Raw genomic sequence first — 18683 nt, 5'->3', positions numbered from 1 at the left:
CCAATGGATATGCCCTTATCATGATCTGAGCAGCCTAAATATTAATTAACCAAATATGGGGGCACAAGAAGCCACAAAAAGTTTTGGTTAGCCTTACAAACTAATGGCATTCACAATTAAGGGACCAGCATGCCCAGGCAGAATATGTGCACATACCACATAAGACATTTTCATTACTATATAAATGCCTGTACTAGGTTTTTACATATAATGTATGGCCACAAAATATTTAAGTTTACCAGCCAAATGTAGAAATCAAGGCAATTGTTTTTTTCAGCATTAATATCCAATCCTGTGGGGACAGACCTAGAGGGCAGACTAAGGTTAATTAATAATACTGTCTGGGGGTACCTAACATACTGTGCAATTAGGTAGTATTCCTACTCTAAATTACACACAGAAACAATTTGCTTTGAAGCATAAGTGTCCCTTTAACATTCACATTTGGTTTTCAGCTCCTGCCTAAGGCTATCCTTAAGAGCAGAACAAAGAGCCAATAAAAACAAAGCTCAAGCCTTTCAGCATTGCAGATCATACTTTTTTGCCCCTGTTAAAAGGCATATATACAGTAGCTTTGCAGAGTGTCACACAGATATACATTACCACAGTCGCTCTTACACAAGGAACCAGCCCAGTTAATATTTAAATTTATATTTTTAAAGTACAGTTAGTTCTTCCTGTGGGAGCACATTCCACTGCCAAATTACTTTTTAGGAAAGAGAGAGATTTTGCTGTTAATTTTAGATCAGACGGGAGTCCGACAGTCTCAACAAGAAAGTGATGAAAAATGAAAATCTGCATTTGGCACTTTTCTGGTAATTAATAAAAATGTTTAAAATCATATAAAAATTATATGTTTTTTCTTTCTATAAAATATAGTTGAGTGTTTCGCACACACACACGTCAGCATTCCTTAAACCAGGTCAGACTTGAAAAACAAGTACTGTATATAAAGTAAAGCATATTTTAGCTGGGACAGAATTATCTGCAGTTAAATAGCCCAAGACCATTAATATTCTTAAAGGGAAAATCCAAAAATATTTCATTAAAAAACATGTGGTAAAGTCCAATTGGTTTACCTTATACAGGGTTATACATAGAGCTGGGATTGGCTACTGGTGTCCTTCACCCAGGGAGTCAACACAGTTATGTTTGTGCATAACCTAAAAAAAACTTATAATATTCAGTATTTTTAGACCTAATATTCTTAAAATGTCACTTTGCCACAAACTGTGATTTTTTTTTTAATATTAGTTAGTGTACATCAGTGCTGTCCAACTGGCGGCCCGCGGGCCGCATGCGGCCCGCGACCCCCCTCTGTGTGGCCCCCCACCTGTCTGGCTGCTTTGATGGCTTACCTTTGAGTAAGCATTAAATGGTATCAGTACTGAGATTAACTGCCCCCCCTGCATGGTTCTCACCTCAGATTCAGGCTGTAATCCCTCTGTATTGTTTAAAGATGTAACCCCCTGTGTTTTTCACACCTTTTAATACCTGCATTGTTCATCCCCTGTAGTGTTCACACCTCAGGCTCAGACTGTAATCACTCCCATTGTTCACTTCTTCACACCTCAGACATAGGTACTGTAGGCAGAGTATGGCACATACAGCCAGCATAGGGCAGGTAGAGTATGGCACACACAGGCAGCATAGGTCAGGGAGGGTATGGCACACACAGGAAGGGTAGGGAAGGCAGAGTATGGCACACACAGGAAGGGTAGGGCAGGCAGAGTATGGCACACACAGGAAGGGTAGGGCAGGCAGAGTATGGCACACACAGGCAGGGTAGGGAAGGCAGAGTATGGCACACACAGGAAGGGTAGGGCAGGCAGAGTATGGCACACACAGGCAGGGTAGGGCAGGCAGAGTATGGCACACAGAGGCAGCATAGGGAAGGCAGAGTATGGCACACACAGGCAGGGTAGGACAGGCAGAGCATGGCACACACAGGCAGGGTAGGACAGGCAGAGTATGGCAGCCCTATGCTGCTTGTGGGAGGTGAACCTGGCAGGGGTTTGTTGTGGGAGTTTGTTAGCAGTTGGAAATAGCCATTAAATGGTCCCAAAGGTGTGTAATTATGTACTGGGGGTTGCTCTGCTATCCACAGGGGAGGAGGAGACATATGGAATTTAAGGGTATATCTTAATATGACATAATTCTTTCACATATGAATGATGGTTGATATCCCCACAGTAAGGACCAAGCATTTGGGATTTTGCTGTGCTACCACCATTGTGATAAAATAGGTGTGGTTTGAAGTGGGTGTGGTTTCAAAAAGGGGAGTGGTCAAAACTGGCTTCCATTAGCGGCCCTCCACCATGTATGCTAGAGAAATTCCGGCCCTCGGCACCGTAGAAGTTGGACAGCACTGGTGTACATGATAGGAATGGTCCCATACAATTATGCATTGTGGCATAAAGGCAGTGGAATGGGTTTCTCCACTGGCATATCTAAATGCTAGTACATGATAGTTGCTAATTACATGTTTCAACCACAAAAAAGACATATGACTATAGCGTTGCTCCAAGCACACCCCTTTCTCCTACACAATTGCCACATGTACAATACAGTCTATTCACATGATCTAATCAGTTAGGAAGAAAGAGAGTATACATCATCTCCATGGTTGGAAAGTGCAAAAATGGGGGGTTCTATAGACATCTATAAGCCCCCCTGAAGCAGCTGCCCTAAGCACAGGATGCCTACATAGAAAATACCGTCCTTTATGGCCATTTGCATCTCTAATTCAGACTTTTACTGCTTTGCTGGTTAAACCCTGGAATTGGCAGATTAGTGAGGGCTGCTTATGGACAGAGCTCTGATTTCATGCATGCACAAGGAATGTGGCTTCTGGCTACAATCAGAAAACACACAAGCTGTGGTGCAGCAGCAGTTAGCGTCTAGACCTTACCACTAGTACATGTATAAACATGATTTCTCCAAAATCCTTGCTGAAAAATGTAGCAATAAACCTGTACCCCATAGTCATGCATTAATGTCACATTATTTTCAGAACTTGCAAAATATCAGCGCAATGCCTGCTTCTAGATCTCACATCATATAAATAAAGTACAATAAATACATTTGTAACATCTAGCAATGGTCTGTTTAGACTTTTGGTAATTAGTAGATGTTAGGTGACTACTAGTTGCTACAAGGTCAAAGAGCTTTTTTTTATATTTTGCCCTTGTTTTCACAGGTTGTTTCCCATTCCTACAGGGGAGTTAATTTGTCACAAGACCTTGGGCAAAAGGTCCATTTCACCCTCTTTAAATGAAAATATCTGGCAGCCCTATCTGTGCTCCCCTGTGGCTGCTACTAGTTTAGCCTTATTGTACCACTTTCTCCTCTGTAAGACTTAAAATTACAGGAAGTGGGAAAGGCACATATACTGCAGAACAAGTTCTCAACCTCAGAACCTCAAGAGACCACGTTATTACCACCATATATAATAAAAAGGCTTTAAGTTGGACATCCTTAATAAATATACCCACAAATACATATTCATCCATGTGTGCTGTGGGCCAAAATGGGCATGTTTGATTGTTTGTCCCTCTTAGACAAGCCAATGCTTCTATTGTACTGCTTTTTTTTTTTTTTTGCTCAGTTTTTTTGCTTTATTAAATATAGAAACATTGTACTTTATATTGGTGTAAACATCAGACCATGGGCAATCCATACATGAACATTACAGTGACTTGTAGGGGGCAATCATGAGTGCTGTTTAGGAGGATAAGAAATTATCTCCAATGTGGGGGTAAAAAATTTTTTATGATATATACGTATAGACAGGGTTATATTACAGTACTTATGGACTGTCCACTGATGACATATTTGTACATATTTGAGCATCTGCCTTGTTTGTCCAGTATAGCACTTTCCAGTGCTGCCATATTATCCATAGTCTTGTGCCACCCGTGGACTGGGGTGTAGGTATTTCCAGAATAGAGTAATAAGCCTCCTTATCTAAAAATGAGCTTTGGTGCTAAAACAAGCTTTGTATATTTCTCAGTCAGTTTATCTAGGTCTATTGCCAAAAGGCAAGTCCTAGAGTCAAATATGCCCCGCCCCTGGGTGGCCTTTGATCTATAATTCCCTTCCGTAATTCTGCAGGTGTGGGCAGCTCCAGAGGGTGTGCACAAAGGCAGCATTCTCTGACATAAAGTTGAATCTTTAAGATTTTAATAGGGTGCAGCCTTTCCATGGATGCCATTGTGTCTGCTGGAAAGACCTACTGATAAGGGCAAAATATTAGTATATGTTCCCCATATATATTTCTACATAGTTATCATATGCCCCTGTGTGCCATTTTTCCCCAATCCCAACTTGGCCAGTCTTTCCTCATAGAGGATACAGGATACATGATACTATTTTTATCTTTATAATATCCTGTTTGAGTACTGGACACAAAAACTGCACTGCATATTACAGATGGGTTATTACAGTCCAGCGTCGCCTCAAGTTGCCAAGTTGATGCCGCCCCCCTCGATCCCCACCCGTTTACCTGTTTTGCTTCAGAGGGGGGGGTGGGCATTGCTAGTGCAGAGAGGGTATTACGCTTACGCTTCAAAACGCATCTGTTAATAGAGCTTCTCCAGCAGAATCCTACACTGAAATCTGTTTTTCAAAAGCAAAAACAGATTTTTTTATATTTAATTTTGAAATTTCACATGGGGCTAGCCATATTCTTAATTTCTCAGGCAGGCCCGGATTTGTGGCAAGGCCACAAAGGCCCGGGCCTAGGGTGGCAAACATTTAGGGGCGGCATGCCGCCCTGCCGCACCGAAGTTCTGCACCCATACGGAGCAGCGGGGACCTCTCCCCGCTGCTCCGTATGTGTTCATATCGGCGCCCGCACAAATGCGCATGTGTGCGCTGGGGGGGTGGGGGTGAGTTGCGCATGCGCATGCGTGCGCCAGGTGAGTTGCAAACGCGCTTGCGCAGGGGGCAGCTGAGCGGGGTGGCCTCCGGGCGCTCGGATTTGAAATCCGGTGCTGTTCTCAGGGTGCCACAGCCATGTGACCTGTGCTCTGGTAAACTTCAGTCCCACTTTACTGCTGAGCTGCAAGTTGGAGTGATATCACCCCCCCCTCCCAGCAGCCAATCAGCAGAACAATGGGAAGCGAGCAAGATAGCAACTCCCAGTAGGTATCAGAATAGCACGCAATAGTAACAAATCCAAGTCCAGCTTGGGACTCCTCCAGTTACATGCACCACCCCCCCCAATGTGCCCCTGCCATACCCCCATAACCCCCCACAGGAGCCCCTGCCACCCGCCCAACATCCTCCCCTGAGCGCATGTAAGTGAAACTTACTTTCAACGCGTCAGGGGATGGACACTGGTGGCCTGGTGGCAAATCTATACAGCTTTCATTATTTTTATTTTTTATGTATTAAATAGGATAGTATATAAAATGCAAGCCAAAATACATTTAGAATTAGTCAGACAGGTTTCTAGACTTCCCTTTTATTGCAATATACTTGTGTAAACTGATTGAGAAACTGGTTTCTCGCTAGTGATGTGCAGCTTGACCTTAAACCCAAAAGGTTCAGGTTGAAGTTGGGGTGACCATTATGGGCAGGTTAAGCTGCGTAATTACACTCATCCTCTGCTCCTGAAGATTCCCTGTCTTGGAACCAGAAACACATGCAGAGACATCCTATGGAGCAGGAAGACACATGTAACATTTGCCATCATTTTGCCGGTTACGGTATAGTACAGGTTAAGGTTTTGTTACAGGCTGAGTTTTTTTCTGACCCTCAAATCACTATTTCTAACCTATATAAACATAAACCACACAGACTAACAGAATAGTCGTATTTAAGATAGAATCTTACCCCCTACTTAGGTGGGTCCAGGTGCTCATGCCCCAGACCATCAGCTTGGGGAGTCATACAGGAATATACAGGAGCAAATAGGCAGGCACACCTGGGGTCCCTTTTTGCGTCAAAAAAGTTTTTCAAGAAGCAGCTTGTAGTGTAAAAGTATCAAAAATGTATTTATTCCATAAAAAAACAACTGCGAACAACTCGCAGTTGTTTTTTTTTTGGAATAAATACATTTTTGATACTTTTACACTACAAGCTGCTTCTTGAAAAACTTTTTTGACGCAAAAAGGGACCCCAGATGTGCCTGCCTATTTGCTCCTGTATATTACTATTTCTAACCTACCTGAGGTAATTAACCTGGCTAGCAGAGGATGCTGGGAGTTAATAGTAGCTTCAAGTTCTGCTTGTTTCTAATATATTTAGGTAATTTTGCTAGGCCTATTTAGTTGCTCTTTTTTAACACAAATTGTCATCCTAGAATGTAAAAAATAACTGGGAAAAAAAAGCAAAAGTTCCTTTCTTACCTATGTTAGTTATAGCTCCTGTATTTGGTCTGAAATCTTTAAATACAGAAGGGATGGACACTTTAATATTTCTCTGAATTATTGACATTAATGACATTGCTATGCTAGGCGTTACATGCTATCATTTATTACAGCGGATCTGCAGTTTATTGAATGTGAGCCCAGCCAGGTGCTGATGAGTTGTAGCTCTCTTAATGGAAGTTTTAGTTCAGCACCACAGTCAGTGTCGTTGCGCATCAGTCAGCAGCTACTGTGGGGCCAGGTGGTGACAGCACTGACTACAATTCCCGACAGCCTTTGCAGCAGCACCTCCCTCCCCCTCCCTAATTGAGCGATCAGGCAGAGCAGGGCGTAGCACCGCTTAGAGAAAGTTTCACCCCGGAAGCAACAGGTAAATTGCTGTGAGAGGCAGCAGCAGCGGGAGGAGGAGGGAGTTTGTGAGGGAGCAGATCAGGTGCTGCCAACCTTTCATTTCCCACTGCCTTTCTCTCCCGATCAGAGCCAGGGTGGGCTCACCTGAATGTGAGGGAGATGGCAGTGACCCAGGAGCATGTGCTGCACTTCATGCTGGAGCAGAGAGGGAAGGTGAGAAATTCTGATCTGCTCAAAAAGTTCAAGCCCCTAGTGGACTGCCCTGATCCCGAGAAGAAGGCACAGAACAGGGCTCGCTTCAAAACCTTTGTCAACACTGTGGCTGTGGTAAGGGATGAGGCAGAAGGCAAGATGGTGGTTCTAAAGAAAAAATACATGCATTTGGTGACAGAGAAAGAGGGCACTAGTGGGCAAGAAGATGAGCCCATCCAGGCAATGGACGGGGTAACCCAGCCTGTCAGTGTGATCCAACACCAACCCAAGCAAAGTGCAACAGAGGAACCGGCCCCCAGCACCCAAAGGAGACATTCTACCCAACTACTTTTGCAAGGTAGCAGTGAAGACCTGCGGCAGCAAGACAAGCATTGTACAATACAGAGTGATACTGGAGAGAGCGATGCCTCCGCTGAAATGACAGATGTAACAGATCCCAGGGAAAAACCTTCATCTGATGAGTCCAATGAAATAGAGTCTGAGACAGAATCCAAGCGAGAGACTGTGTTTGCTATAGTGGCTCGGATGGATAATGCAGGACCCGTGCCGGTCCCTAAATCTTGGGTGGATGCTCAACCAAAAGAGGCTGCACAGAAACCTTATATGCTGCCACTGAGATGCCCACAGCCCACTGGTGGCACAGAAAATGACCCAGAGGGCAGAAGCACTAAGGAAACCCCTGCAGTCAATGCAGCAGTAGAGGAAGTGGCACGTCCTGTTCAGTCCCGATCACCTCGTGTCAGTAGAAGGCAGTATGATGAGACGGCTACAAAATCCCCGCATTTAAAAAGGTCCTCCAAGATGCAGAAAGTGTCAGAGGATCAAAAATACTCCGATGTTGTCCCCTTGGATCCCTCTGAGCACAAGTGGCTAGTGACCTCCACCAATGGCCGGTGGAATCACACACTCTATGGGCTGCTCTTGTCGGATGGAGAATTGGTTGGAAAGAGGGACTTTATTTCTGGTTTCACTGCTTTGCACTGGGCGGCCAAGACTGGAAACAATGAAATGATGAAGATATTAATTGATAGTGTAAGTAAAAATAATATGAAACTCAATGTTAATGTCAAGTCTTTTGGCGGGTACACGCCGCTGCATATTGCTGCTATCCACGACCGCACAGACTTTATAACCAGTCTGGTAAGATATTATCATGCTAATGTAAATCTCAGAGACCACAGTGGCAAAAAGCCTTATCAGTACTTAAAGAAAGATTCACCCCAGAAAATCAGAATTCTTTTAAATGACCCCCATGCCATTAGCATAGAGCAAGCTGTTCCAATGAAAAGGAACTCCAAAGTGGCCACCTCCATTTTGGGCACCACCAGTGCTTTCCTTGGGGTTCTCTCCGAAGATGCTGCCCTGCAGGACCTGACAAGAAACGTTAAAAAATCTGGCTCCTTGAACAAGTTTTTCAATGTTCCCTCAGTTCAGAAGAAGAAACTTAAAGCAAGGGAAAGTCTACCAATTTTCATGCTACTGAATGAAGAACCCGAAGAGGAGATTGAGGAAACTATGGGGAAGCGCAGGCCTGTTTCAGAATATTTTAGTCATTAGTTCTCGTGCTGAGTGGCCTCTTAAAACAAAGGGATTCACATTGAACTACAACTCCCAGAATCCCATGCCAGCTGTTGAGTAATGATGAAAGTACTACTTTGACAACAGCTTAGGCTTCCCCAGGTTTTGCTTAATAAATAGGATGAAAACTTGCTCATCATCTGCAGAAATATGCCCTGAGTTGGGAGGGTGATCCAGGTGGTGGTCGTAGAACCTGTTGGTAACTACTCAGGCTGCTCTAGGTACCTGCAATACTTTTGAGTGACTTGTTGAAATGCACATAAAACATTTTTTAGAAAGTCCTGGATAAATTATAGTTTTTGCTGCTAAACTCCACTTGCCAGCATCCGTAAACCAGCGCTGACTGCTGTTGGCTGGGAGTTGTATTTCAGCAGCAGCTGGAGTGCAGCACATTAAGCTGTCACTGCTGTGTCGCACATTATGATTATCAGCATTCATTTCAAGAATGTGATATTTGCATTGTATTGTATATCTAACCCCATTTCTACCTGCATCATGCATTTTGTCTGATTCACTGAAATACTGTTACTTCTATAATGTATTATATGCTTACACTTGTAATAAGCTGATGAATTCCACTGATGGGTTATAGAGAAAGAAACTGGCACATAAGGGGTTTAACAATACAGGATATATGCCTGTTGATTTGGGTGATAATATATGAGAAAATATGTAGTACCGGTATATGGATATCTTGTAAGACATTTGATAGGTGCTTTCATATTCACATAGTAGATAAATAAAAGCTAACTGTTGATAGTTACTATGGGCAAGGCAGGCCCAGGCACCCATGTTACTGCATGAATCCTTTTTTGTTTACAGACTTATGATACATTCTTATACTGGTCCTGTTTCACTTACTGGTCCCACTTAGCAAATGGTCTTATTTATCAATACTGGGCAAATATGCACCTGGGCAGTAACCAATCAGATTTCAGCTTTTTGCTGTTATACTTAAATAGATAATAGCTGGTTGTTAAGACTTACTGCCCAAGTGCATAGTTGCCCAACATGGATAAAGGAGTCCCTGTATGCTCCCAAGAAAAACTCGGTTATGGGAGGGATTTGCCATCAACATATGTCCAATCAGGTAAGCAGTATGAAAGCACCTGACTTGTACACATTAAAGTTATCTTTGCAGCAGTGAGTGGCTTTATTCATTCTTCATGCCCTGGTGCACACAATATATATAATAAGCCATTTTTTATTATCGGCATGGAAAAAGTCACAATTGCAGCTTTGTGCTGTTTTACATAATCCCTTTGGCTCGGGGAAGTTTTGTTTAGTGTATTGGGTTGATAAGAATTGCCCAACAAGCAGTAGCTTTCAAGTATTAAGGTGGCCATACACGTGGCGATCTGACGATGTTTCGTACGACCAGCGGTCGCACGAAACATCGTAAGATCCGCCACACACCATTCAGGGCTGAATCGGCAGGTAAGGAGGTAGAAACAATAGGATTTCTACCTCCTTCTGCCGATTCAGCTCTGAAGGGAGAATTTTGGTCAGGCGCCTTCTATGGCGCCCGATCAAAATTTGCAAACTTGTCCGATCGGCGAGTCGTCCGATATCGGCAGCTTCCTGCGATATCGGTCGACTCGCCGACATGCCATACACGCACCGATTATCGTACGAAACGAGGTTTCGTACGATAATATCGGTGCGTGTATGGCCACCTTTAGTCATAGAGGTAGATGAGTGGTGGGGGGAGAGGGTGAATTTTGGAGTTCATCAAGGAAAATATATGGCAGGTGAAATGCCCCTGGTAATATCATGTGACACTGATCTTGGTGGCAGTGGTTCAAAGGGCTACTTTCGGCACTTTAAGCACAACATTTTTAAGTAGCGCAAAACACAGCTTTTTTCTGAGATCAATATAAATCACATGGCATGTGCTTCAGCAATTTGGGGGTTTACATGGGCTTGGGCTATTTCGTGGATCCTCTAGCCCTAGCCTATGTATAAGTGAAATAGGCAAAAGCTTCCAGCTGTTTTAAAGCTAAAGACGGGTGCAGCAGAAAGAAATGTGTATAGCCAGCAACATAAAATGAGACTGCTCCCTGATTTTTTGCCCCAGGTAAGGGTGACTATACACTGGCCAACCCTCTACTCTATCCAACCCCACATACATGTGAGTGGCCACATTCAATATAACGTTTGTTGGGGCCGACAGACAATTTTTGTTTCAACAGATGATCTCCAGTTTAGGCTAAGCCCTGAGCTGATGTACATGACCAGGCAGTGTGGACAAAAGCTCTATGACCGAATTTAAAAGTGTCTTTACCTGTCAGCCACAGGCATCCCAAGCAGCAGTGCAGTAAATGTTAATGAGCTATTCAGATAAAAGGTAAGTGATCCTGCTTTGTCTTGTGAGACAGCGGCTCAGATCTCAACGTCTATCTAGTGTATATATCTAGTATATATATATATATATATAGAGTAGATCTATAGCTGCCATAAAACACCACCTGAGTTCTCTGCCAGTCATGAGCAGCAATACACGGATTCCCCCTTTGAAGCATGAAAAGTGCTGCAAGTTTTTCCAGCGACAAGTACATTTTTTTCCAAAATGACATGGCCTTGCACAATAGTACACAGTGTTTTTAGGGAAAAGTAAACACATTTCATACTGACAATGGTATCCTTTTACAATCTGCTATAAAGGCACTAAGCATAAAATGATATATCCAGAGCCTGCTTACATGACATGATTAATACCAGACAGAAGCTTCACATATGCACTGTGACAAAATTCATGGTGCTTTAAAGGAGATCTCTGCCCAAAATGTATAATAAAAGAAATTATCATTCAAGGCAACTTTCTAATAGGCAGTCATAAACTAATTGTCATGTTGTTTTAAAGTTATTGATAAATGCAGGTGTTCTCTTGGTCTGACTGTTGAAACAATGGAACAGAAGTTAGTTCTTCTCCACATCTGTTAATCAGCTGCTTTTGTAACATTGCTTCAGGAGTCAGAACCAGTAGCACCAAGAATATAAATAGCCAGACAGATACTGCAACAATTTGCAACCGTGGTATCATTAATTTCCGTATTATTTATAAATACAGCAAAAGCCAATGTTTTTTAAATGCACGGATATTTATGTAGGGGGACACATAGCCTTAACAGCATTTGAGGGGTTTCTTAAAAAGTATTACAAATATTGGGCCAGATTCAGTTCAGTAAATATTTCTTAATTTAGCATTTGAAAACTTAATTGAAGTCTATGGGAAATTCTGAATATGAATTAGTAGTTTATCATTTCAAATTAAATCTGGCCCTGCTGTGCCAAAAATGACTACCCCAAACCAAATGCAGCACTGTGACAAAACACACTCTAGTCTCCTACAAAACGGAGTAACATGGCCTGAACAGAGACTATATATTATATGCTATATTAATATTTTGTTTGTTTCTTATAGATTTGCCTAATTACTAGGAACACTCACCCTAGTAACCAGATTGCACTTACAGTTCCAAATGGGATGTTGTAGAGCAAAAGCTATACTAAAAATAATAATCTTGTGATAGCACTATATGACACTGAATGCTTGTTTTGAAGTCACCCTTTATTTTTGATTGTTATGAAAGATTGGGAAGATGTATGTAAGAATAGTGGTTTAATAAAATTTATAGAGATATAAGAATAAATTCTTTATATTTGAGTACATTTCATAATATAGAAGGAGCTTATGTGTATTTGGTGGTACCTTGTAAAGTTAAAAAAATTACATTGTTCTGTAATGTGGATATCCCCTTTCCATTGCGGCTAGATATTCACCCACTAACTCCTATACATTTGGCTACTGTTTGGGGCTATTCACAGAGAGGAGAAAAACTGAAACAGGCTCACCCAGATTTTGTAGAAGGTGATGTAACTTTATAGAATGCCCTAATGCCAATTAAAATAACTTATTTCCATGGTGTTTTATTTGGCTTTATGAAACAGAGGCTTTAAAAAACTGAACATTTTAAGCATACAGGGAATAATTCTTAGTAACCTGTATAAAATGCATATGAATTCTGCTATGTTATCTGATTAGCAGTATTGGATCTGGGATAAATTAAAACCCCTGCACCTCCATAGTAACAACCCTGCCTCCAAGCCAAAATGGAAATAAATTTACTGTATGAAAAAAGTGCCCTCTGCCTAACTCTACATAAATGTGTTTTGTTTCTGGCTACTGCCATAGCAGCTGTTGTGATATCAGCAGGCTTGGGATGTCCTTGTGTATTATTATAATAACTATAATAATAATCTGAAACATTATGAACATTAGCTAAGTATTTGTTGGGCAATGGGCCTGAAGCTTGCCCTTGGGAGCTGCCAATATTGCATTCCAGATGGACATCCACACAAGCACAGAGTTGTAAGACTAAAGGTCCCCATACACAGGCCGATTCTAGCTGCTGATATCGGTCCCTTAGACCTATTCGGCAGCTAATTGGCCCATGTATGGGCACTCCTGACGGGCCTGCCCAACCGATATCTGGCTTGAAATCGGCCAGATATCGATCGGGCAGGTTAAAAAATCTAGTTGGATCGGGGACCGCATCAGCTCATTGATTCGGTCCCTGGACCAACTTTGCCTATACCCATCGTTATAATTCGATCGTTTGGCCCCAGAGCCAACGCGTAGTTGGGGGATATCGGGAGAAGATCCACTCACTTGGTGACATGGGCACCTTTACACTTGCTTACTGCTTCTGGTTCTGAAAACATACAAAGATTAGCCATAAATGAATTTGTGCAGCCTATATATATAGTAATATATATATATATAGTAATATATAAAAAATCCTGTGTGTAGATTTTCATTGAGCAGTTGCTGCTGTTCAGGCACTAGCTGTTCTAAACACAGGTTGGAAGTAATGTGCTCTGGAGGATAAAGTACAGCAAACTGACAAAACGTGTTCTTCACTCAGCCCCCTGCCCCCTCTACTAACTCATATTTCCAGGATATCCTTGGAGGAGCATGTGTGTGCAAGTATTCTTATTACAGAAACTTGGGAGTCATTTAAGCAGGGTACATGCACAGACTTTGCATATAATTTGGTCTGTTTGTGATTGAATTGTTTGATCAGTTATGTGTTCGGGGTTATTTGGTCGGTTTCTTAGTGGGCTGACTAACTGCATCAGCTACAAGCCAACAATAATATGTAGGAATGATCCAAATTCATTTTTTAAGATATTACAGAAAGCCCGAAAATGTCGGGGAGCTGTTTGGGCCTCTGTGTACTTAAAATGCCAGGGCCTAATCTGAATGTCAGTCCAGATCTGCCTTCACCTTTTGCTCCACCACCCGCCAGTATATATATTTCATTAAAAAAAATCCATAAATATCCTGTAAATTATATCCTCATAAATGGTGCTTATTGATGTAATTTTACATGTGTCACAATAAAAACTCTCTGATGCTAGTGTATAGTAATAAACAATGGCCCCCTGTTGTAAAATATATGAATATTTTTCAAGTCACCTTGGAGTTTCATGACCTCTATAAAAGCTTTATATGGTCATGGAACTCCTTAGTGACTTATGATATCTGTATTTTTTACAATGGGGGTATATTATTCACAATATAATGTATAGGTACCTGTATTGTATATAACAGATTTATCTGTAAAGAAGCTTGCTGAGCTGCTACTAGGGAACATGAAGGGCGAATAAGCAAATCTATTTTAAAGGTAACATAACATTAAATATCTTTCTAAATGAATGACTGGCCAAATCCTATTTTGATTGCACAACTTATTTTGGGTGTACTAATAACTATTTCCATCATAGCTTCAATTCCTTACAATAATTCCGCTCTGGGCTGCAGCGCCAGAATATGCTGACTAGCAAACTTTAATATTTCCCTTCCAGCAACAACTTCAGCCGTATTGATTTCTATAAAACATTAAGAGCCATAGTATCTGTGCTTGGAATGTTATTATATTTTAATGACCCACTTTCCTTAAATAAGCTTAAATGCAGAGAGAGAGCTATAATTTGGAATTTTATTTAAAAAATAAGCTATTGTTGATTTTTTTTAGACTTATTTTCAATAAAAGAAATACCTAAGGACATGAAATAAATACAAATGTCAATATTTAGCAGATATGAGGAAGGAAAAATACAGACTTTTGTAATTATAGGTTACGATTAGTAATATGTAGGGTCAGCAGAAAGGTAATTTCTGGGTTGATTTCACTTTTTAATTCTTATACACTAGGGCCCGATTTTCCTGGTTAAGCCTATAATATGGGTGATATGCATCACTGTTTCACTTCTGAACATCCAAGTCTGGATTAGGTGGCAGTTTGGGCTGGTTGTTACAGGAGTAAAGGAAGCCACGGCAGCAGGTTGGAGCCTGATAAAGCTCTATTAGCAAGTAGTTTTCAAGCTGCAAGTCTACCCCCAGAAATGCAGGGCCAAGGTAAAATTGGGGAGTAAAGGGATCAGAATACCTTCAGAGTGGGTGGCACTACAAACTGAGTTGGTGCTTCTGAAACTAACTGCAAAAATAAGTAATGAAAAGGCAACGTTTACTGAATTCTTGGTCACAAAAGAGCCTTACATTTGTATAACAGAAGGTTTCACCTCTCCTCTGTAGCTGTAGGTTATTTCCAACCAGAATCACTTACCAAATCATTCCTTTAAACTGGAATAAATGAATATACATGCTGCTTAAGTGGTGTATGAGTGCAGCGCTGTACCACACAAGCGCACAGATTCTAGTGCAGCTTGCAGCATGGATCTATATCATGGTTTAGTATTTAAGTGTATGTAGGCCCCGACATTTGGCACAGGTAATAAAAGGTGTTTCTACAGTGGTGTTTTTCTACTGGTGGAGGAACGCCTGTTACTATGTGTGGTTGCTGTCACTGATGTCACCAGCAAACCAAAATCCAAAGGGGCAAAGCAAACACTATGTTTGTCAATGGCCTAAGAACCACAGTAACCTGTGAGACAAAACAATGTAAGCCTGATTACAGCTTGGATGCCAAGATCAATAGAACTTGAATATTTGCTCTTCTTCTACCTGTTGTGAAAACAAATCCAACCTGACTGACCTATTCAAGAACAGTGACGTACAAAGTAATCTATTCCTGTTACCCAAAAACACCGTAAAAGTTGGCTCCATGAGAAAGTAAGGAATGCAGAAGTGCAAGATGTGAAGCCTGTTCCAATCTGCCTGGGGCGGATATGTAAACCGAGCATCGTCCTCCGGCTAATATTCAGCTACTGATTTTATTGCAAAGCTTAAAGGCTCCGCTGCCTCCTGATGGGTTCATTTAATGTGTTCTCCTTATTGTGCAGCTTTACTTAAATTAATAATTCTCCCTCACCTTGTACATTTGGTTTCACAAATCTTTTATTGGCAAAACAAAAAAAAGTTTATTGAACTTTTCTTAAAATGTTATATTGTTACCATAGGCCTATGGCATACGAGTGCCAGAAATAAAAAAATGGGCCACTGGGAGCAACATCCAAGGGGTTGGTGAGCAGCATGTTCCCCACGAGCCACTGGTTGGGGATCACTGCACTAAGGGGTGGGAAAGGGTTTGGACAATAGGTGATAACTGTAAGGCAGTGATAGTGCTACATGAAGCATAGGTGGGTTGGGTGAAACTGATAGGTGAGGGGGTAATACAACAGTAAGAGAATTGTTAGAGGAAATGAGAGGTGGTTGTTTAAAGGAGATATTGCCCAGACACTCGGCAACATTTCCAGTATTTTTCATCTTTAAGAAGTATTTGTCCTTATTTACAAAAACATTTTTAAAAAATTATTTAATATTTTTACAAAAAAATTGGAGTGCAGTCTTGTTTTCTGAAGATTCTGGTGCTTCTCTTCTTTAAATGATGCCATGGCCCAGGGAATTGTGCTGCGCCCCTAACTTCATCCCTGCTCCCAAGCATCTCTTGCTCCGCCCTCGGTGGGCTCATGAATAGAATAGTCATTTTCCAGACTGTGACCAGCAAAGGATACCAAAGAGCAAGAAAGAAGAAAGGGGTGTGGAGCTTAGCTGGAAATTATTCTGCCTGTAGCCTAGGGCAGGGGTCCCAATCCTTTTTTTACCTGTGAGCCTCGACATTTGTTATCCCCTATATGGACTGGCAGCCTGCAACCAAAATGTGCCTCCAAGCCAGGAATTTAAAAATAAGCCCCTGCTTTGGGGCCACTGGGAGCAACAGCCAAGGGGTTGGGGAGCAACATGTTGGGATCACTGGCCTAGGGGTAGAATGTAAGTGAGTAGGGGTTGCCAGACAAAGTAGTCCTCTAGCTTTATATTTCAGAAACAGCAAATGTGTAATGCATGAAGTAATAGCAAAAAGTCCTAATGTATTGTTATGTGTTGACTAACTAAATACTTCAAAGGGTTTCCACAGTTCCCTCCTCCTTGAAGCTATTTTACATTAAAAAATGTACGTTAAATGGAAAATCCAACCCAAATATACTAGCTTTTAGGCCCCTTTCATTTTCTGTTACGAGAATCCGGACACTCGATAGCAATTCTATGATGGTGAGTTTTATTTTTGATTCCCTGTAAATCTGGTTTACATTTTGCAGTCAGCGGAATGCACAGACAAGCAGGAATCTGTTTGAAATGGTTTCCGTACTGCAGTTTATGAAAGCTTTTAATTCCTAGGCAGTTTCAGCATATAAGCAGCCTCCAGCTTTCTTAGCACAGGGCTTGAAGACCAGCAGTCCTCCAGATGTTGTTCAGCTATAACTCTCGGCACGCTGACTACTGAAGGCCAATGATGAATACTAAGAGTTGTAGTTAAAAAAACATTTAGGGGCCCCCTGGTTGTCCAGGGCTATCGTCGGGCTTTATAACATACAGTAGTTCTATAGAATTTTTTATGGTTCTTATATACCTTCTTATATATCTTTGCCTGGGGCATTTCACAAAACAGATTTCTATGCATGAAGGATGAGGAATCCCCTTGGATACTCCAGATCCAGCTCTGGCTGCTTCCTAGAGCACATCGAAAACCTAAAAATAGAATATGGCTAGAAATGCTGTATTAAATATATGTTGAAATGACTGTACCAGCCCATAAGTTCGGCTAAGATTGCCACCTGTCCAGTCTGGTTTTTACAAGGCTGTCCAAGTTAAAACTGGCTGTCTGAATTTTTACAAACTAGGGTTGCTAACTGTCCAGTTTTGGCCCGGACAACCGGTTTCCAAGTTAGGAAAACCAGACAGATCTATTCTAGACTGAAGTGGCAATTGGCATACCGCTGATCGCTATATCTTAGCCCCGCCCCCTATGTATAATACTGTATACTTTTTGGATGTTGTCCTGAGAGTGGTTTAGAGTTTAATAAATTGCTTTGCAACCATCAGCTATACTGTCATTTTTTTGTTCTTTTATATGAAACTCCTCAGTGACATCATATTCCTATATTTTACAGAGGGTACATTATTCATTATATAACTGAGTCGATGGGAGACAGCCTTCCTGTAATTTGTCGATTTCTGATTAATGGTTTCCGGATAACGGATCCCATACATATATATATATATACAGTATTTATACCTATATGTATATATTAATTATGTCTTTTATACCTATATATACATATCTTTTTGTGATGTATTGTTTATTCTAGCATGATGCACTTTGTCTTTCAGATGTGTGCCATCCCACCGTGTGCCATCCCACCGGCGACTTACATTTTCGCCGGTGGGATGGTAGTTCGGGGAGATTAGTCACCAGTGACAAGGTGTCGCGGGCGACTAATCTCCACGTGTGCCAGAGCCCTAAAGCACTTCTGCGCACCTTACTATTGTATCTTGATAAAGGTCCCAGATGAAGACCAAAATGTCGATCTAATAAACTAGTATATATATATATATATATTTGATAAAAATTCCTGATGTGCATCAACCTTTTTTATATATATATATACTGTTCCTGTAATGGTGACAAGTGCAAATGGATATATTTCCAGCTTATCTGCGCAGTGTATATGAATCATACAGGTGTGGCCAAGGCTTTGTTGAAACTGTGGGGAGGGAATCTGATAAAGAGTGCCACTTTGGAAATGGTTTAAAGGAACAGTATTTTTTTTTTTTTAAATTCTTTTGCTGTTATTTTCTGTGGACAAATTACATGCCTTTGAGTGGCCGCAAGACTGTAGAATATGAGCATACTTAGGGGCTGA

At 41.4% G+C, this 18683-nt stretch overlaps 1 protein-coding gene across 1 annotated transcript; it reads left to right on the top strand.

The window, feature by feature from the left end:
- Positions 1-6711: 6711 nt before the first annotated feature.
- On the top strand, positions 6712-9659 carry sowaha (sosondowah ankyrin repeat domain family member A). Its single transcript, XM_002935261.5, has one exon. The coding sequence runs from the start codon at positions 6885-6887 to the stop codon at positions 8493-8495; it is 1611 nt and encodes a 536-aa protein (XP_002935307.1). The 5' UTR covers positions 6712-6884; the 3' UTR covers positions 8496-9659.
- Positions 9660-18683: the final 9024 nt, after the last annotated feature.

Source organism: Xenopus tropicalis, chromosome 3 (assembly GCF_000004195.4).
Source record: "Xenopus tropicalis strain Nigerian chromosome 3, UCB_Xtro_10.0, whole genome shotgun sequence".
Classification (NCBI taxonomy): Eukaryota; Metazoa; Chordata; class Amphibia; order Anura; family Pipidae; genus Xenopus; species Xenopus tropicalis.
The sequence above is the reverse complement of the archived record's forward strand: the minus strand, read 5'-3'. Positions and strand labels throughout refer to the sequence as shown.